General features: G+C 46.0%; 1 protein-coding gene across 2 annotated transcripts; it reads right to left on the bottom strand.

The window, feature by feature from the left end:
• Nucleotides 1-1,522: 1,522 nt before the first annotated feature.
• ZNF75D (zinc finger protein 75D) lies at nt 1,523-15,243 on the bottom strand. 2 transcript variants are annotated; one of them, XM_023249004.2, is made up of 6 exons: nt 15,110-15,243; nt 12,864-13,384; nt 11,437-11,629; nt 10,612-10,703; nt 10,150-10,276; nt 1,523-3,544 (listed from the first exon to the last, which is right to left on the bottom strand). In XM_023249004.2, exons 2-6 carry the CDS (start codon nt 13,308-13,310, stop codon nt 2,835-2,837), a joined length of 1,569 nt encoding a protein of 522 aa, XP_023104772.2. In that variant the 5' UTR covers nt 13,311-13,384; nt 15,110-15,243; the 3' UTR covers nt 1,523-2,834. The 2 variants fall into 2 exon arrangements, with proteins under 2 accessions (XP_023104772.2, XP_023104774.2); XM_023249006.2 differs by lacking the exon at nt 15,110-15,243 and adding an exon at nt 14,873-14,997.
• Nucleotides 15,244-21,508: the final 6,265 nt, after the last annotated feature.

Below are 21,508 nucleotides of genomic sequence, written 5' to 3'. Positions count from 1 at the left end.
TAAACCCTGTCCCACAACCGCAGGGACAAGAACGTCCTTTCTTCCTGGAGACCTTGTATTCAAGGGGCAGCAGAGTCCGAATTCAGAACCAGGAATCAATTCTCTTCCTGTTTCTGCCCATTTGCACCTAAGGGCCTGCCTGCCACTTGCCTTCAATAACTGATCTCTAAAACAGAACCCATGTTCCCTGGTTTTGACCTCTCCTGGGGATGCCAGCATAGACGAGGACCTCCAAGATGAGCTTTCAAGCTAACAGGTTTTATAACAGATTTTGGCAACTTGATGAACATGGAGGCCTTATGCTGACTCATTTTCAGGAATTTTGAGGAATCTCTCAAATGGGCAGTAACTGCTTGCTCCATTGATACAGCACTTCCTTCAATTTTTGAGTCAATCTCTTTCTAAATGCTACATTAATAAAGGTCCTTTGAACAGTGATACAACAGTAGGTGTCCAGGATGGTACCAAACACATTCACACAGTGACTGCCCTCTGCAAAAAGTTGAATTTCCCCTTAATTCCAAGGGCACAATCTCAGATGGTTCTGGAAGGAATGGTGGGGGGCAGTCAATCTCCAAGCCTTCAGGAATATAATGGGATCCTTTCCTTCCAAGTCACCTTCTCCTCTGGCCTTAGTGCTTGCATTCTTTTCAGTGGCCATTCCAGTCACTTCCTTCCTTTCCCATCAGTTTGAGGATACACCTAATAGTGTAAATACTGTCCACAAATAGTCCACCCCTAGCCATCACCTCCCCTCCCCGCTCTGCAGGTATCTCAAATTGGGGGCATCTAGTCTATTTTGGTTCTGTTACTCATTAGCAATATATCTAGCTGAATGGGGACATTAGTTTATTGTTTCCCAATGACTAGAGAGAAGTATCTCTAGAAAGGAATGTCATACCGGGCTACCCTTCTGACCACCACTAGCAGGCTTATAAAACAGCTGGGAATGAAGGAAACACCATTAATTAAGAATGCTTAAAAGCTGGATAAGTAGACAAAATTGATTTTCTTTTTAAAATAACTACTTGGAAAGGGCACCTGGGTGGCTCAATCGGTTAAGCGTCCGACTTTGGCTCAGGTCACGATCTCATAGTTCGTGGGTTTGAGCCCCGCGTCGGGCTCTGTGCTGACAGCTCAGAGCCAGGAGCCTGGAACCTGGGGCCTGATTTGGATTCTGTGTCTCCCTCTCTCTCCGCCCCTCCCCCACTCCCGCTCGCGCTATCTCTCTCTCTCTCTCTCAAATAAACATTAAAAAATGTTTAAAAACATTTTAAAAAATGTTCAAAATTACCAGCTGAAAGACAAAGGAAGAATGTTCCAAATGTTTGTGGAACACCCGCTGTGGCCCATCAGTGTGAGGCATGTTCACATCTCATTTAATCCTCGCAGCAGCCCTGAGAGTACATAATTATTATCTCCACTTCGCAAACCCGATAGCAGGCTCAGAGGGGTCTCTTGATGGAAAAAATCTCTGGAGATACCTATTTCAAAAAAGTGACTGTTTGCCATCTCTGGGTGATTCGGTAACAATGGAGTTTTGTTTAATGTTTAATACGAAACAACATTCCATTTTATTAAAAGGTAAAATGTTATGAAATAATAAATATGTAGGAGCCTCGGCCAACATCTTAAACTAGGATCTGACAGAGCCATAATGCCCTGTCTTCCAACTTCCCTGCCCTTCCCTTGACATCACATGGTCTTCTCAGGAGATAAGCCCTGAGGCTGATGGGGAAGGAAGAGAAACCACCAACCTCAAGAACCAGGTTCCATCTGACCTGGCTCTCACTGGGGCCATCACTCTAAGCCACAGGCCTTCTTTTGCTCTGACACGTCTCCCTCCAGGTATCCAAGGTGCACGAAGGCTATGAAGGCCACAGGGCTCACCTTGCCATTCTCAGTAAATCACTTTATAAAATGTCCAGACTTTCCTGCAGAGCATCCAAAGTGTATGGGGTTGTGGCTGAGCTTCCATAAAAACGGGCTTCCCTCTAGGCCCTGGAGCAGTGTGGCACCAATCTGAAAGCTTCTAGTTCACACAGTGAAAAGTCCAAAAAAAAAAAAGCCATTTACCACGGCCCTGGGCTTTCCACCAAGAGACAAATTCAGGGATGAGGGCCCAGACTGCCTCCATCATCGTTTCATTCTATGTACCTCAATGCTGAGAGGAGTGGCGGGAGAGATATCAAGTGCTTGCAAGGTCCCTAGGTCTGTGCTGGCATTAAGGCCTTCCCCTGCGGCTTGGGATTCCTTGACGGAAAACACTGTGGCAGCGAGGGCTCAGTGGGGAGGCCGCTGGAATGGGGGCACTTTCCTGTTGCAGAATAAAGCTCCCTCAGCCCTGGGCTTGGTTGTTCCTGTCGACAGAATGCTAGCCACAGAAACCCTGTCCAGCTTAGTAATTTTCTCTGCGCTCCCTTCGGAGGACCCGAATACCCCTTTTCCACCTCTACCGAGAGAGGATGCGAGTAGGACCCAAGACTCTCACGTATTTGCTGAGCACCCGATACTTGCCGAATTTAGATCACAGAGGGTGGGGAAGCTGGGTAACCAGACAGATACACGGAGAGAGAGAGAGGAGTAGGTAACTATAGGTATTTGATAGCTATATTTCCACGCGTTTATTTAGCAAGTACTCATTGTGTATCAGTCTCGTGCCAGGCGCTGAAGATACGATGCTGAACGCGAGAGACAGCTTAGACTCCTTTCTGTGACGTATGGCGTGTACCCCTCCAAAATGTCCCGTTGGTGACAAATTCTTTATCGTGGGTGCCTCATAGTTTTACACTCTTTCATCGCCTCTGGGGTCAAGAGCCGTACGGTGATTTTCTTCAGACCGGAGACCCTGGACAGGATTCCCTTGTCCTGTGGAGCTTCTGGTGTCTCAGGAGGCTTGACCGCCTGCTGAAGCTTCTCCTGCATACGCTGCAGGTATACGGCTGCTCACCCGTGTGGGTTCTCTGGTGCTTAATAAGGTGAGAGTTCTGAATGAATCTCTTCCCACATTCGTAACATTTAAAGGGCTTCTCCCCTGTGTGAATTCTTAGGTGTGTGTGCAGGTTTGTATTGTGACTGAAGCTCTTGCCACACCACGAGCATCTGTAGGGTTTTATTCCTTGGTGTGCCATTAAGTGCTTATTAAGATCTGAACTCCACCTAAACCTCTTGTCACACTGTTGACATTTGTAGGGTTTCTCTTCAGTGTGAATTCTCTGGTGCTTAATAAGGTCAGAGCTAACCCTGAAGCTTTTCTCACATTCCTGGCACTTAAAGGGTTTCTCTCCTGCATGGCCTTTCCCGGGAAGATCCATTTGTTTTGGAAGCTCTTGTTTACAAGTTGAAAGTTTCTTTCTTTTCCTCCCTAGGAAAGCTCGGTGCCGTTGCCGCAGCCTACGTGTAGCCCCGTGATTTTCTTTGCCTGTTGTTTTCTGGGCCCCTTTCATTCTGGCCTTTCCTAACACTTTGCGTCCTGACGCTTGTATTTCTGATGCAGAAACAGATACAGGTCGGTCATGTCCAGTGTCATTCTTGAGCTTTAACCCTGTTGGAATAAACAGAAGAGTCAGCCGTCTGTGCCCCAGAACAAGAAAACTATAGGAATGGAGAGAAAAATCTATGATGACTGCTTTTTCAAAAACACGGGAACAAGTGACTCCTGGTCCGATACGGACACATGGCATAGACGCATTTCCTCCGGATCCTCCCGGCTAGGCACAATAACGAACCAGTTAAAGAACGCAAGCCACAACCAACAGAGAGTTCTAAAAGATGCTAAAAAGAAAGCAAAATGGTTTGGGCTCCCAGGACTAGCAGAGTAACACAGTAGAGCATCTTACGTCCCCACACCCACCAGAAGATGGCAACCCTGATCTAGTGTTTTCCCACCATCAACCTAGCAACAGAAGGCTGCCCGGATAGGCTTATCCCTGCACCGGTCTCAATGGGAAGCCTGCCAACATCAGAACCCCAGCTAGGAGACTCCAAAGTGGGCAGGCAGAACTAGCAAGAGGCACCTAGCCACAGTGGCCTGGCCCAGAAAGCCTCTTCATCCCTGAGGGTCTGAGATTCCCCTTTTCCCACAGAGAGGCACTCTATCCTCCGAAATACCTTCCTCCCCGTCAAGCAACACCAGCAGGCACACATGGGAGCCCTGGCAGGAACACGAAAACCAAGGAAACCACAATAACACCGTGAAGCCTCTGAAAATTAAACTGTCACTGGAAGCATAACCCACAAAAGCAGCAAAGAACCTATGTGCTAAACTAAAATAGGGGGACTGCTCATTAAATTAAAATATTGAAATGTGACCCAGACTCTCCTAACGTAATAGATAAAATGATCAGGATACAATCAAAAATCACCCGTTGGAGCAAGAACAAAAACAAAAAAAATCACAACTTCTCACAACAGTGACAAGAGGCAATCTGCCAAAAATGGAATCAGACCAGAAATCAAAAACAGAAAGAGGAAAATCGAAAAATATGTGGAAATGAAATAATACACGTCTGAAAGTTCTGTGGTTCAAAGAGAAAGTCTCCAAGAAAATGTAAAAAGACAGAGTCGAATGAAAATGAAATTATAATATATTAAAATACGTGGCACTCAGAGGAAAAGGCACAGCCCCAAGCACTTCCAACACTAAAGGAGAAAGGTCTCCAATCAATACTCTGGGTTTCCACCTCAACAGACTAGAGAAAAAAACTAAAGTAAACCCAAAGCAAGTTGAAAAGGAAATAATAAAGATCGGAGCAAAAGTCACCACCAAAGGGCTTGTTCTTCAAAGCAATTGGTAAAATTGAGAAACCTCTATCACAACTGACAAAAATAAAAGGAGAGAAAACCCAAATCACCAATGTCAGGAAGGAAATCGGGTCCATCACTACACATTCTGCAGCAACTAAAACGATGGTAAGCGAATACCATAAACAGCCTTATGTTCGTGTCTTTTAAAAGTTGGGGAAAAAAATGAAGCAGTTCCTCAAAACCACAAACTAGACCAACCAACACGAAATAGATCATCCGAACAGCACCATCACCATTACACAAAGTGAATTCATAGTTGAACTAGGTCTCCTCCAAATCCAGGCCCATATGGTGTTACTGGAGGGTTCTACTAAATATTTATAGAATTAACACCAATGTCATACAATTTCTTCCAGAAAAGAGGAGGAAATACTACCCAACTCTTTTTATAAGGCCAGTATTACCCTGACAGCAAAATCATATCAAGTCAGTACTAAAAAAGAAACTACAGACTAACATCCCCCGTGAACTTAAATGCAAAAATCCTGAACAAAATATTGGCAAACTGAATACAAAAATATGTAAGCATTATATACCATGATCAAGAAGGATTTATTGCAAGTAGGCAAAACTGGCTCAACATGTGAAATCAATCAACATAACATACCATTATCAACAAGCTTTTAAAGATCATACTCCTATCAACGGACACAGAAAAGTATCTGACAAATCCCCCCATCCATTCATGATAAAAACACTAAGTTAGGAATTGTATTGACTTGATAAAAGAGTATGAACAACAAAAAAAACCATACTAACATTAACAGGTGATGGTGAGACTTAATGTTTCCAAAAGACTGGGAACAAGGCAAGGGTGTCTACTCTTCCCACTTTTATTCAACACAGCAGGAAGTTGGAGCTACTCCAACTAAGGCAAGAAAAAGTTAAGGCAAGAAAATGAAATCAAAAGGCACTGCGGATAATGTGATGACCTAGATATAAGAATCTCAAGGGTATGGGGCGCCTGGGTGGCGCAGTCGGTTAAGCGTCCGACTTCAGCCAGGTCACGATCTCGCGGTCCGGGAGTTCGAGCCCCGCGTCGGGCTCTGGGCTGATGGCTCAGAGCCTGGAGCCTGTTTCCGATTCTGTGTCTCCCTCTCTCTCTGCCCCTCCCCCGTTCATGCTCTGCCTCTCTCTGTCCCAAAAATAAATAAACGTTGAAAAAGTTACTGCTCATTTTAAAAAAAAAAAAAGAAAAAAAAGAAAAAAAAAAAAAAAAAGAATCTCAAGGGATCTACAAAATAACTCCTAGAAATAATAACTGAGTGAGTAGGGTCACAGAAGACAAGATCAAAATACACAATCAGTGGCATCCCTGTATGAAGAGAGTGCAAGAAACCAAAATTAAAAACAATACCATTTCCAAATACTCCTATGAAAATGAAATGCTTTGCCACGTACTTCACACAACATTCAGAGGATCTGTGCACTGAAAATTACAGAAGTTGATGAAAGAAATCAAAGACCTAAATAAACAGAGACTATGTTCACTAATCAAAAAAAATATCAACAGGGGCGCCTGGGTGGTGCAGTCGGTTAAGTGTCCGACTTCAGCCAGGTCACGATCTCGCGGTCCGTGAGTTCGAGCCCCGCGTCAGGCTCTGGGCTGATGGCTCGGAGCCTGGAGCCTGTTTCTGATTCTGTGTCTCCCTCTCTCTCTGCCCCTCCCCCGTTCATGCTCTGTCTCTCTCTGTCCCAAAAATAAATAAAAAACGTTGAAAAAAAAAATATCAACATAGTAAAGATACCAATTCTCCTCAAACTAATACGTAGGTTTAATGTAATTTCTAGCAAAATCCCAACAAACTTTCTTGTAGACATTGATAAGCTTACTCTGAAATTTACGTGGAAAGGCATAGGCCCTAAAAGGGCTAAAATAAAATTTTATTTTACAAACAAGAATAAAGGGGGAAGAATCCGTCTACTTGACAGATATTAAGTCTTTTGTATTATATAGCTACAGTTACCAAGACAGTACACTATTGGCAGAGGAACAGACAAAGAGCTCAACGGAACAGAATAGATGCATACAAATATACCCAACTGATCTTTGAGAAAAGTGCAAAGACAATTCAGTGGAGGATCTAGGGTTAGTCAGAGTTCTAGCTTTGACACCAAAAATACAACGTATAAAAGGAAAAAATGAGAAATTGGTCCTCATGGGGCAGCTGGCTGGCTCAGTTGGTGGAGCATGTGACTGTTGATCTCAAGGCCATGAGGATGAGCCCCATGTTGAGTGTAGAGATTACTTAAATAAATAAAAAGTCTTTAAAAAGTTGGTCCTCATTGGGGCACCTGGGTGGCTCAGTCGGTTAAGCGTCCGACTTCGGTTCAGGTCATGATCTCATGGTCCGTGGGTTTGAGCCCCAGGTCCGGCTCTGTGCGGACAGCTCTGAGCCTGGAGCCTGCTTCGGATTCTGTGTCTCCCTCTCTCTCTGCCCCTCCCCCACTCGCATCATGTCTGTCTGTCTCTCTCTCTCTCTCAAAAATAAATAAACATTAAGTAACATTTTTTAAAATAAAAAATTGGTCCTCATCAAAATGAAACACTTTTGGGGCGCCTGGGTGGCGCAGTCGGTTAAGCGTCCGACTTCAGCCAGGTCACGATCTCGCGGTCCGTGAGTTCGAGCCCCGCGTCGGGCTCTGGGCTGATGGCTCAGAGCCTGGAGCCTGTTTCCGATTCTGTGTCTCCCTCTCTCTCTGCCCCTCCCCCGTTCATGCTCTGTGTCTCTCTGTCCCAAAAATAAATAAACGTTGAAAAAAAAATTAAAAGAAAAAAATGAAAAACTTTTACTCTATAGAAGCCCCTAGGAAGAAGATTGAAAAGACATTATACAGACTGGGAGAAACTATTTACAATCTGCATATTCAACAAAGCGCTAGAATCTATAATATATAAGACACTCTCGGGGCGCCTAGGTAGCTCAGTCAGTTGGGCATGACTCTTCATTTCAGCTCAGGTCTTGGTCCCAGGGTTTGTGGGGTCAAGTCCCTAGTCAGTGGTGTTGGGCTCTGTACTGACAGCGCAGAGCCTGCTTGGGATTCTCTCTCTGCCCCTCCCCACTCACGCAGACCTGCACACACTCTCTCTCAAAATAAATAAACATTAAAAAAAAACACTGTGTTTACAGGGGCGCATGGGGGGCTCAGTTGGTTAAGTGTCCAACTTGGGTTCAGGTCATGATCTCACAGTTCACGAGCTTGAGCCCCACATCGGGCTCTCTGCTATCAGCACAGAGCCCACTTCTCTCTCTGCCCCTCCCCTGCTCACATGCATATTCTCTCTCTCTCTCTCTCTCTCTCTCTCTCTCAAAAATAAACAAACATTAAAAAAAGACTTTGTTCATAAAAATATATATGTATATATATATATAAAACTCTCAAAACTCAACAATTAAAAAAGAATCCAATTAAAATACGGGTAAAAGACATTTCACTGAAGAGAATACACAGATGGCAAAAAAGCACATGAAAAGCTATAAAACATCGCTGGCCACTAGGGAAATGCAAACCCCAAACCACAATGAGAGAACACTACATACCTATCAGAATGGCAAAAATAAAATGGAGACAAACCAAACACTGGCAAGGATAAGGAGAAACTAGATCACTCATTCATTGCTGGTGGGGAATGCGAAATGCTACAGCCACCACAGGGAAACAGTCAGGCACATTCTTGTGAAATTAAATATGTAATTGCCATATGAACCAGCAATTGCACTGTTAAGACATTTACTCCAGAGACATGGAAACTTATCTCTGTAAAACATCCTGTACATAAATGCTCATGACAGCTTCATTCACAATAGGCAAAAACTGAAGACTGCAAAGATATCTTTTCAATGATGAATGGTTAAACAAACCGCGCTCTCTCAGTATCATGGTGTGCTACTCAGTAGTGTTAAAAACAAAACAAAACAAAACAACTATGATACACACAACAATTTATATCAATTTCCGGGGAATTATTCTGAATGAAAAAAGCTAATGCCGAAGAGTCACACACTTTATGATTCTATTCATATGACATTTTGAAATGGCAAAATTTTGGAAATGTGGAACGGATCAGCAGTTGGCATGGGTCAGTGATGGGGTGAGATGTAGGAGGCAAGTGTGTGTGGTTCTAAAAGGGCAACAAGAAGGTCCTTGTGGTGGGGCGCCTGGGTGGCTCAGTCAGTTAAGCATCCAACTCTTGATCTAGGCTCAGGTCACGGGCTCAAGGTTCTTGGGGTATGAGCCCCAGCCTCTGTCAGTGCAGAGCCTGCTTGGGATTCTCTCTCTCCCTCTCTCTCTGCCCCTCCCCCTGGCTTGTGCATACGTGCTTGCGTGCTCTCTCTCTCTCTCAAAATAAACTTTTTTTTTAAAAAAAGAAAGGCCTTTGTGGTAATGTAACTGTCCAGTATCTTGACTGCAGCGGTGAATATGCAAACTTACACTTGTAATAAAACTTTCAGAACTAAATACACACACAAATCAACACAAACTGAAAATATGAAGGTCAGAAGACCGTATCAATATCAATATCCTAGTTGTAATATATGATACTGTTGCAAGAGTTATCATTGAGGGAAACTGGGTAAAGTGTCTGTACACAGGTTCTCTTTGTATTACACTTTAAATCTGCATGTGAATCTACAATTATCTTAGTAAGAAGTTCCGTTAAAAATACACAGGAGTAGAATCTTGGGATATTAATCTCCTGTAAAGGTTCTTATCAAAGAACATTTCTCCCCTTCCCATGTATATACTTACCTGCAGGAGACCCTCCAAGATTGTCCTTGAACTCTTGGGGACCCTGGGTCTGCGATTTTCCCCACTGTTCTAAACAGATTACTTCAAGTTTAGGGGGTTAACAATAATGTTCTGAGAAGAAAAGCTGGAGGTCATGGACTGCTATCATAATGCCAGATTACTTTCAGGGAGAGTGAATGACTCTTTCATACTTTCATTTACTCCGGGTGTTTAAATGGGCAGAATCTTAGACTCAGTACCTTCTTTCTAGTCTCCTATGGCTGTGAGTAGACACACAAGGAGGAAGCTGAGAAGGAAGCGCCAGGCGTGCACGTGTAGCAGTATGGGGAAGGGAAGTCCCATGCTGCTGAAGCAGACACGGTCAGGGATGACGGCAGCTTAGACCAGGATGGTGAGAGCAGAAGACGGGGAGACATGACTGTAGTCAGGATCTATTTGGGATGATCCGGATATGTCTTTCCTTTCCCCCACACCATCCAGTTGAGACCCAAGCAGCTACTGGAACACTGGGACTCTCCCATAGGAGATGATTTGCCACAAACTGCGGCCAGATCACTCAACTTCCACACAAAGGAAAGGAAGAATCTTTACCTAGAGAGATGACACTCTCGTAGTTTTCCTGCATGACATCATTGTAAAGGATCTTCTGAGCAGGGTCCAGTAATTTCCACTCTTCCTCAGAAAAAGACACGACCACATCTTCAAATGTCAACAAGCTCTAAAGAAAAGAATGGGTTTGGGTTCAGTACTTGCCACTATAAAAGCCGCCCTTTCACTCATTTCTGAATTACACAGCAGGCCAGTCACCAAAGAAGAGTATTAAGATTTAGAGGGGAAAAAGGTGAGAGGGCAGGAAAGGAAAAAGCCAGAGATCGGGAAGCAGCGTGGGAAGGGCCCGGTCGCCACCGTGCCCAGCCTAGTTACCTAGAGGTGAACATCCGGGGCTAACACGCCTCAGAGCACCCGCCGAGCCCTGTGGGTCATGGGCAGCAGAGAAAAGCACAGACAAGGCCATGTTCAGGCTGCCTGAGAAAGCTGGAAAGTACAGCTCACCTGGAACTCAGGCAAGATGAGCTCAGACGCCATCTTCCAGTTTGGGGGGCTTTTCTGCTCAGAAAAGGCTAGAATCTGTTGAGCAGGCAGCGCTGTGGATGGAAAAGAGCCAGAGAAAATTTCTCTCTTTTAGGTTCACAAATACCCTGAGTTGATTTCTACACCACAGAACATCGGGAGTCCTTCGGTAAAGATGGCTCACCTTCACAAGTGTGTGTGTGGTGCCAGAGTGGCCCTCTCCTTGTCAGTAAGAACCAAATATCCACCGCTCCAAAGAACCGGTTCCCCGGTTGACTGTTCCCCCAGATTTCATGAGAGAACTTGACCAAAGGAAAGCCATTATGTCTTTTTTCCCTCTCACCAAATACACCGTTTACTGGGGTGGGCAAGAATTCGAGGTGGTTGAAAACGAAAGGCTTGGGTCCTCTAGTGCAGGTGGTGTGTCTCATACTGTGTTTCTTCCCGGTGCGCCATTCTCCACCCCCCCCCCCACCCCGTTCTGTCATGACAGTCCATTTCTGACCCCAGTTTCTTCCCTGACATAAGAAGTGTGAGATGATCCCTCCGTCCCTGTTCCGTCTTCTCTCCTCTCAAATTTCTAAGGAGCAAGGTCCACGCCATCAATACCGGGGTTCTATGGTTTGGACATTTCTGTACGCCAGGCTGACCCTCACCGCCGCCCACCGTTAGCCTACTGTACTCCCAACTTGAGAGACGTCCGAACAGCCGGCCCGGCTGGGCGCCTGGCAAATTCCCATGACTTTCCAGCTGAACCGGTTACCGTCACAGCTCCCAGGGGAAGAGAATTATTATGAAGCTCCTCACCTCTTTCACATACAGGCTGGGTTTCTTTGTGAGTATTCCAGCCCAGCTGTTCCTGCAGTACCCGGTATGTATTCCAACATTCTTTCTGGAACACACCCATTGGTTGGGGCTCTGCGGGCTTCCACTTAAAGCCTGGGGCCACTGCTGTTCCTCCCAAGGGCACTGCCTCCTTTTCCCGATCATGGGCTGTGACCTAGAAATAATCCCCATCCTCATTAGCACAGAACTTACTTTTGGCTTCGGGGTGGCCGCGGAGGGATGAACAAGAGAGCCCAGATTCAGGAAAGGGCGTGGCACTCAAGGAAGTAACAAAAAAACCTAAAGCGATATTGCGTCACCATTTCCTCACAGAGAACCATATACATCGTTGGGGGAAATTAGTGAAAGATGAAAATAGCTGTGACTGCTGCCAGCCTCCAGCCACCCAGGCCACAGCTCAGGCCACGAGCAGGGTGGAGGCAGGCGGCCTTCACGAGCTTGCTTCCTGGACGTGGATCCTCATCCAAGGGCATTGCTATCTTCTGAGTTTTTCTCTAAATAATAATGAGTTGGATTAAAGAAAAAAAAAAAAAGATTCTCAGATTTTTTCCAACCCTCTCATGGCCAGGGAAGGATGTCATGGAGAAAGGGGATGCGGGAGAGGAAAAACCGGGGGAAAATTTGGACTCTAACCTCCCTCCGTAGGATCCAGTTGTAGAGAGACACCAAAAATAGACCCTGCCCTGTGTTCCTCAAGGCGGGCTCCCCATGGAAAGGAAGGGTGCTGCCTTCTCCCGAGGGCATATCCTGGTTCCCCACTCCCCAGCAAGGCCAAGGGCAGACCACTAAGGGAGAGTGACGGAAGGTTTTCTTCTGGCCCAGAGATACGTGTGCCCACCAGACAGGGCGCTACCCTTCAGCATCCTGATTCTGTCCACTCCCCTGTTGGCATTTTCCCTTTTTTTTTTTTTTTTTAGTCATTTTTCTTCTTTCTGGATCCTTGTTTCACTTTTTCCTTTCCATTTCTCCTCTTCCTTCAGTCCTCCCAAAGCTGATTAATACTTGTATTAACCACCCTCTCTCTCCTTTGCTCTCTAAGTGCTGTGCATTTTCCCCCCGGATTTTTCCTCCTTTGCCTACTCGGTCTTGCCTTTTATTTCTCTGCCTCCACGAACTCAAGTCCTCTCTCCTTGGCCATGCCAGACTAGGCCCACCAACTCTAGTTCACCCCGGCCCGAAAAAGGGCAAAAGGCATTTCTTTTTTCTAAGGCCCAGAAAGATGGCCAGAACTCTGAAACCTGCCGTCTGCAACTGCTGCCTGCCTGTGACTCCAGACCCTGCCTAGCTGTCCTAAAGGAACAGAAGAGTGGCTTAATCCACCCCATTCCCCCGCCCCAGATATATCCACCTTTACTCTATTTTATTGTACATGTAAGGAATCCTCTCACCTCATCACTTATTCCACCACGTTCCCTCTGAAAGCGCTCTACCAGGGCCACAGCCTCCTTGATGCTCTGTGGATGATACTTCTGCACCCAGCTCTGGGTGCTCCTGGGCAGAATGGTCAGGAACTGCTCTAACACCAGCAGTTCCAAGATCTGCTCCTTCGAGTGGATCTCTGGCCTCAGCCACTGGTGGCATAATTCCTGAAGCTGGCTGACAGCTTCGTGCGGCCCAGGTGCTTCATGGTAATAGAAGCTCCGGAAGTGCTGGTGAGCGCTCTCAGGACCAAGACTGTCCATTCGTGGGCTGGATTTCTTCCTCTCACCGGAGCGCTCTTTCACGGACTCCTTAGTCTCCCATAAAGCCTCCCTGTGGGGGTACAAGCATGCCTTCACCTCTAGATGTCTCATCATCATCTGCTCTAGGAACAGTTTTACTCCTATGTGTGACATCCTCCTGGGGCCTTGGACAACTGAGGCCTTGTCAGGTTTGGTATAAAACCAATGAGCAGATCTTCTCAAGGGCACTGAAGGAGGGGAGAAAAGAAGTACATGTCAAGAAGAAAGCCACATGGCACACATTTACTTGCCATTTACGGTTATAAGAGGAGAATGAACAGAAAAGAACCTGTCCAATCTCCCTTCTAAAATCAACCGCCACGTATTAGGACACTCGTGATCACAGATTACTTCAGGACGCACATTTCTCTCTTTTTTTCTCTTACTCAGCTTTGACACAAAGCAAGGCTCAGAAAAAGCAAATGTCAATTGATAACTTTCCTTTTTTAAAAAAATTTTTTAATGTTTACTTTTGAGAGAGAGAGACAGAGCGCGAGAGGGGAGGGGCAGAGACAGGGAGACACAGAATGGGAAGCAGGCTCCAGGCTCAGCTGTCAGCACAGAGCGGGACACGGGGCTCGAACCCACAAACCGCGAGATCACGACCTGAGCTGAAGTCAGACGCTCAACCGACTGAGCCACCCGAGCGCCCCAATAACTTTCCTTTTTTTGTTAAAGGTCGAGGAAAGGCTGGTGGGTGAAAATATTGGCACCCACTCGCTAAAAGGAGCTTTGAGAGTAGCCAACAGTTAATCTGTGTGCTTCCTGTCCTATCTTCACAAACAGGGCATGTCCGAGTTTCTCTAAACGTTAACAAATCATCCCAGTCTTTTGTCTTTAGTTAGGTGGAAACAACTTCTTTGCCCCTTCATCCTCTTAGAAGACTGAAACCTTTACTTCGTGGAACATTTGATATTCTCCTTCCCGTTGCATTAATACTGGCAGGAGAACTGAGACAACCCGATCAGAAAGAAGTAAAGCATTTAGGCAAAAAAAATAACCTTACTCCCCTCAGCAAATACCCCCAACTGAGCAACCAGATGTCAACATTTTGGGGGGTACTTTTTGGGAAGACTTAAGGGCACGGTGCAATTCTGGACCTGTGTATTCGTTTTTTGCTTACTTTACTGGAAAGCCAAGTCGGCCCTGTTTACTAAATACAATGTCGGCTTGTAAACATAGAAAAAGAAAGGGTGATGATTAAGGCTCTTCTGAGACAGGAAGGGTCCTAGTAAAGGTAGCCCTTCTCTTGACTTTACATTTCCTCAGGGTCAGGGTCGTACAGATCTTTAAGTAGGGCTAAGGGTGGCCTTGAGAGACCGATTTTCCCCGAGGTTTGCCAGCAGAAACAACAACAAAGTTCTTTTGAGGATGCCACGGGCATTCAAGCAAAAGCTTGGTTTCCTGCTGCCTATCCAGGCTCAGAGGGTACGGGGGGGGCGCCTCCTCTATTTCTAGGTTACTAGAAGCTAACGTCTTTGAGGCTGGGATGCCCCTTCCTCCGGCGACCCAACCACCAGCCGGCGGAAACGCGGAAGTCTCGCGGAGCGCAGCGGCGACACCCCCACCACGAGTCCGAGACGCCCTCGGGCCCGACCGCAAACGCGCCCCGGAGCGCTCCGCGGGTGGCCGGCCCCCAAAGGTGCCCGGGGAGCAAACCTGGGTTGCACGCGCACCTGGGGGACAAAGAGGTTGCTTGCGGAGGCGGGACGCCGCGGCCGGAGCCCGAGGACCGGCCGGGCCGAGCCGCCGCGGGGCTGGGACCAAGCGGCGCGCGCCGCGGGAGGCTGCCGGCCCCGCCCCTGCTCGTCGCCGGGGGGCGGGGGGGAGGGGGCTGCCACTGGCACGTGCCGCCCCGCAGCGCCGGGAGCGCGCCGGACCGAATCCCAGGGGCGACGCGGCTTCTCCGTTACCTCCGCCCAGCTCTGGCTTCCGCGGACGCCACTTCCCTCTTCCTCGGCTCGGCTGCAAGGTCGACAGGCCTCCCCGCCGCCCTAGGGGAGGAGGCGCCCGCTTCCCGCTCCTCTCCGGGCCTGGAGAGTGGAGCTCCGAGCTCCGGAGCGCGGGGTCCTGGGAGGGCCGGTCCCCCACTTGATCCCTCTAGCTCCCTGACCCCGTACCCCGACTCGCCATTTTGGGCTCTGTGGACCGGGCCCAACCGGAAAAGAAAGATGCGCTTCCGGTGGCTTTGTGACAGCCACGCCCAGCCATCCCCCTCTCTCTACCTGGCGCCGCCGGGCGGGAACCGAGCCGCTGGTCCTTCCCACCCGAGGGGGGAGCCGGCCTTCTGCTCCGGCTCATCCCCGGGCGCGAACACGCCTTCTCCCAGCCGGCTGGAGGCCTAGGGGAGCCCCGTAAGCTGTTCGTCGCCTGGGAGCCGTGTAGCTTACTGACTCCAGGTGCCGCGATCTTGTGGCCCTGATCGCCAAGTGCAGATCGTGCCTGGTCTCGTTCTGGCGGCCGGCAGCCCTTTCTACTAGAAACTCCCCAGTGAGGGCCACCGCCCCGAAAGTCGTCCCTAGATCTGTCCTGAGCCTCCTGAGATGTAGGACGTGACGTCCTCAGGGTCACATAGATTGCCAGCGGCAGATTTTAGACAAGAATTTAGGTCTTGCTGCTTCATCGCATGCTTTTTCTTTTTCTTTTTTTTTTTTTAATTTTTTAATGTTTTTATTTATTTTTGAGAGACCGAGACAGAATGTGAGCAAGGGAGGGGCAGGGAGAGAGAGAGAGAAAGACACAGAATCTGAAGAGGCTCCAGGCTCTGAGCTGTCAGCACAGAGCCCGACGCGGGGCTTTAACTCATAAGCTCATAAGCCGTGAGATCATGACCTGAGCCGAAGTCTGACGCTTAACCCACTGAGCCACCCAGGCGCCCCACCGCATGCTTTTTCTACCGCATTATGCTTCTCTGTAGGACAGGACCCTCGTTTCATTTGTATATCTCCTGTAATGTTCAGCATAGTCCTCTGGATAAGTCATCTTTCTAAGAATCTGTGTATCTTGGGTTGTCAGTATCCACATTATCAGTGTTTACCTAGCGTTGAGCCGTTTGGACGAAAACTGTCACTGTGAATCAATAGAGGGGAAACTAGCTCAGTAGGGCAGTGAGGATGAAACTGACATCTTTTGAAAGTCACTGCCAGTAACTACTCCGGCAGGCAAAAAAGAGAGTGCCTAGGAGAAAAATAACACCTATGCAAAAGCAGATGAGACTCAAGCCAAGGTCAATCCCCATTTGAAAAACAAAGCTGCCCCAAAAGCGTGCTAGAGGAGACAGTGCATTATCTGTGATATATAACCCTAGTAAATATGTTTGCCTCAGCAGAGAAACCATTTTAGAATGGTTCTTTCAAAGCTATGTTCCTGAAGTCAGGCATTTTCACCTAATGTTTTTTGACAATGAAGAAGTCAAGGCATTGTTACTTGTGAACAATTCCTGGGCTTACCCTTCAAATTGAATCACTCACTAACCTATGGGGGCAGTTAGATGAAAGACATTTTCTTTTTCTTTCTTTGTTTTTTTAAATCGTAAGTTTTTAAACCATATGGGGTTTATATATTAATCTGCACAAAATTATTCCTTGTAATTGTCTTCAATAGAAATTATCTGTAGATTAACAGCCATTTAGAATGACTATAGAAATAAGTATAACGCCCTCTTCAACCTACTATGGTTTGTATGCTTCAAAGAGAAGAATCTTATTTAAAAGGACTAAGGGGCGCCTGGGTGGCTCAGTAAGGTAAGTGTCCGACCTCAGCTCAGGTCGTGATCTCACGGTTCAGTCGTGGGTGTGAGCCCCGTGTCGGGCTCTGTGCTGACGGCTCGGAGCCTGGAGCCTGGAGGCTGGAGCCTGGAGCCTGGAGCCGGGAGCCTGCTTCAGATGCTGTGTCTCCTTCTCTCTCTCCGCTCCTCCCCTGCTCGCACTCTGTCTCTGTCTCTCAAAATAAATAAATGTTAAAAAAATAAAAATAAAAATAAATAAAAGGACTATAGACTCCAGGAAGACAAGTTGTAATTTACTTAAAATACATTTCATTATATATTGTTAATATTATTAATAGGAAAACCATACATTGAGCCATGTTCTCTTTTATAAAACTGCAAAATTAAAGGTTTCTAATTAAACCCATGACACCTAGATGCCATTTATAGTTAAATTTTGGCCGATATGTTTGAAACACTGAAAGAGAAACTACGTAAAATCTGTAAGTCATTTTCCTTCCCTTAAACACTTCAACCTTGATTCACCCAAGGAATCAAGGTATGATCCTTAACTGGAAACAACTTGAAGAAAGTCATAATTTTGAATAAGATTGCAATGAGCAAGACAAGGAAAAGGAGTTTCCAGAATTAAAATCCACAACACAAAAATGTGATTTTTAACTGGGCCAAGAGTTGAGATGAAGTAAAACAAATAACTATAGCAGCTTCCTAGGAAATCTTTATAGAAAGGAAACTGAGTAGGGTCTGAAAGGCTTTGAAGAGGACAGTTGTAGATAAATTCTTGAGAAATGTGGAGAATTAGAAGCCAACTTGGAAAAAGATAGGATGTGGCTAAATGGGAATGAAGACTACAAAGGCAGTTGTCCAGTAAAGAGAGACTAATGAAAAACAGACTCCAGTATTTCGAGTATCTACTGTAAGACAGTGGACTATCTCCTTGATTTTGCTGATACGACAAATGAATTCCAAAGATTTCATTTTGAGCTGAAAGAGATGCAACAAGTAGTAATAAAAACAAAACAGTTGTGGGGCATCTGGGTGGCTCAGTCCGTTGAGCGTCCAATTCTTGATTTTGGCTCAGGTCATGAACCCAGGGTTGTGGGATCGAGCCCTGAGTCAGGCTCTGTGCTGAGTGTGGAGCCTGCTTGAGATTCTCTCTTTCTCCCTCTCTCAAAATAAAATACATCTTTTAAAAAATGGTTGCAGAGGGGTGCTTGGGTGGTTCAGTCGGTTAAGCATCCAACTTCAACTCCGGTCATGATCTCGCGGTTTGTGAGTTCCAGCCCCGCGTCGGGCTCTGTGCTGACGGCTCAGAGCCTGGAGCCTGCTTCGGATTCTGTGTCTCCCTCTCTCTGCCCCTCCCCCACTCATGCTCCTCTCTCTCTCTCTCTCTCTCTAAAATAAACATTAAAAAAAATTTTTAATGGTTGCAGAGTAGATTCCGTTCTAAAATTGGTAACTTTTGAAACTGAGGCCTGACAATATTAATGAACTATTAAACATGACTTAGACTTCTGGTTCTAGTAATTAGATTTTGTAACGGCTTTATTGTGCTATATCTCACAAATCATACAATGCACCCATTTAAAATATGCTAAAAGTCAGTAGTCTTTGGTATATTCACAAAGTCGTACCACCAACGTGGAAAGTGATTACAGAATATTTACATCACCCCAAAGAGAAACACCAAACCCTCAACCTGTAACTCCTCATTTCCTGTAATTCTCTTCCACCGACCAGAGCAACCAATGATCTATTTTCTGTCCATATACATTTACCTATTCTGGATGTTTCATATCAATGGAATCATGCAACATGTGGCCTTTTCTGTCTAGCTTCTTTCACTACACCTGACATTTTCAGGCTTCATCCATTTTGTAGATATATATCAGTACTCCATTGTATTTTACTGTTGAATGATTTTGTATAGCTATGCTATACCATTGTATGGATATAGCACAGGGCATGAATATATACACTGAAGTTTCCAGGAAAAGTTTTTCATACTTTCTCCTTTTACTTCGTGTTTCAAAATGTGGTATATCCATACAAAGGTATGGATAAAGCACAGGGCATGAATATATACACTGAAGTTTCCAGGAAAAGTTTTTCATACTTTCTCCTTTTACTTTGTGTTTCAAAATGTGGTATATCCATACAATGGTATGGATAAACAAAATGGACCAGTTAAAGGTTATTGGGGTCTTTCCCTACCTTTTAGCTACTATACCGAATGTTGTTAGGAACATTCATGTACAAATTTTTGTTTGGACATATGTTTTCATATCTTCTGCATATATATGTAAAGTTATGATCGCTGGATCATATGGTAACTCTATGTTTAACCCTTTGAGGAATTGCCAGACTGTTTAGCAAAGGCGATACACCATTTTACATTCCCACCAGTAGTGCCTGAGGGTTCTAAATTCTCCACATCCTCACTAACACTTGTTATAATCTGTCTCTTCTATTATACTCATCACAGTACTGTGACATAGTACCTCCCTGTGGGTTTGATGTGCGTTTTGCTGATAGGTAATGACATCGAGCATATCTGCATGTGCTTACTGGCCATTTGTATAAGGATAGTAATGTTAACTACAAGATTTATCAACTATTTTATGGGTGTGATATGAGCAAATTTTCAACAGCCATTACCTAACATTAACTTCCCTAGGTCATTCCTACCTGCCTCCTTTCTGTGTACCTGTGTCAGGCAAGAGGCGATCTTAAACCTTTCTTCTTGTAGAAGAAATGCATATAATCCCTTCTTTGTAAAGACTTACATGATCGCAAGGAAATGAGTCTTCTTTTCCAGAATGGAAGTCAATTTTTATTCAAAAGTGCTTGTAAGCTAGATTGAAGGATAAAGGAATAAATGCTTCAAAACAAACGTTTTTCCATTCACTGATCTTGATCTTGATATGCTTGAGCTCCTGGGGAGACAGAAAAGTTAGAAATTCTGTTAGTGCTAACAAATTTGCTAGTTGGTTTTCTTATAACACATATTTAAGACTTAACCATTTCAGGCACTTGCCAAACATATAGATAAACTGTGGCTCCTAAGCAGTGGTGGTGATTTCGCACATTCCAAAAGCATATAAATTGATATAGCGATTCCACTGTCAGCTCTGAAATCTTTCTCAAAAGGACGCTAACTCTGGGCACTGGCGCGGCTCAGTGGGTTGAGTGACTCTTGATTTCAGCTCAGATCATGATCTCACAGTCATGAGATTGAGCCTCACGTTGGGCTCTGCACTGAGCATAGAGCCTGCTTAAGATTCTCTGCCTCCCTCTCTCCGTGCCCCTCCCCTGAGGACCCTGACTTTAAATCCTCAAATTTCTTCTTATGATGTTTAGAACCATATGGTCCTTCATTACAGCAGTAAACATTTTAAAGTTATTTCCTGGAAGAAAAAAAAAAAACAATTCGGTTATTGTTGTTATACAACAATATAACCTCCCTGCCCCAGGTCTGGTACTAGGACTTTGTTTCCATCAGTGTAGAAATGTGGCACTGATTCTCTACCCAGCAGCCTTCCGCCCCTCTCTCACACTACCTCTGCCGCAAAGAGGCATGGCTCCTGCTCAGGGTCGGCTCACATCTCACAGACACTCTTTTGTGGCCCCTGTGGTCCTTACTGTCCCCAGCATCAACCTCACTTTTGTATAAAACCAGTTGAAATCTGTTCTGGTCTCCTTTACAGACATGTCAGAGCATAACAGCGTGTGGTACGTGATGTAAAAGTAGGAACATAAAAGGTATGAACTCAGCTGCCTCTTTGCTGTGCAGTGGTTTGGTATTATCTCAAATCCACTTGCTTCTGACAAGACAAAAGAGTTGCTTTGAGAGAAGAATGGGCCGATTGTGTCGGGATGTCATCATCTGTCTGTTCTCACTGATAAGCACGCAGCAGCTCAGCCGCTGAAAGCCCTCGCTGGGGGCTTATCTATAAAAAACATATGAAGAAGCAACATGTCCAGATAAGGGGACATTTTGGCTATCAATACGCAGAGTTTGGCAGGGCAGTCCGAAAGTGTTTGGCCTGGGCCGGGCCACACTTTGCTGATCTAGACAGTTCTCCAGAGACCTTGGGGGCAATTAGCTACTGCCACAGTAAAGGCGCCTCTTTTTCCCACAGTGATGAAAGCCACCCACTAGCCCTGGGAAGGCCATCCTCTTGCCCAGAAGCACCGGTAGCCGCATTGGTTCTCTAGCAACCTGCTCTAGCCACGGGGGCTTTTGCTTTTGCGGTGGTAGCTGCATGCCAGCTGTCAGCTGGCTAAGTCATCTCTGCCTAGTACCAACTCATACAAAGGTACAGCTCGACTAAATCTGCGCTTGCTTCCTCTCATCTCCCTTACCTGGAACAACAGTGTGATCGATTTGGATCATGATGCTTCTGTATTCATTTCTTAAGAGACATTACCCTGGGGGCACCTGGGGGCCTCCGGTGGTTCAGCGTCTGCCTTTGGCTCGGGTCGTGATTTCGCGGTCAGTGAGTTCGAGCCCTGCGTCCGGCTCTGTGCTGACAGCCCGGAGCCTGGGGCCTGCTTCAGAGTCTGTGGCTCCTCTCTCTCTGCC

This window comes from Felis catus, chromosome X (assembly GCF_018350175.1).
Source record: "Felis catus isolate Fca126 chromosome X, F.catus_Fca126_mat1.0, whole genome shotgun sequence".
NCBI classification, from domain to species: domain Eukaryota; kingdom Metazoa; phylum Chordata; class Mammalia; order Carnivora; family Felidae; genus Felis; species Felis catus.
This window is presented reverse-complemented; position numbering and strand designations above follow the sequence as displayed.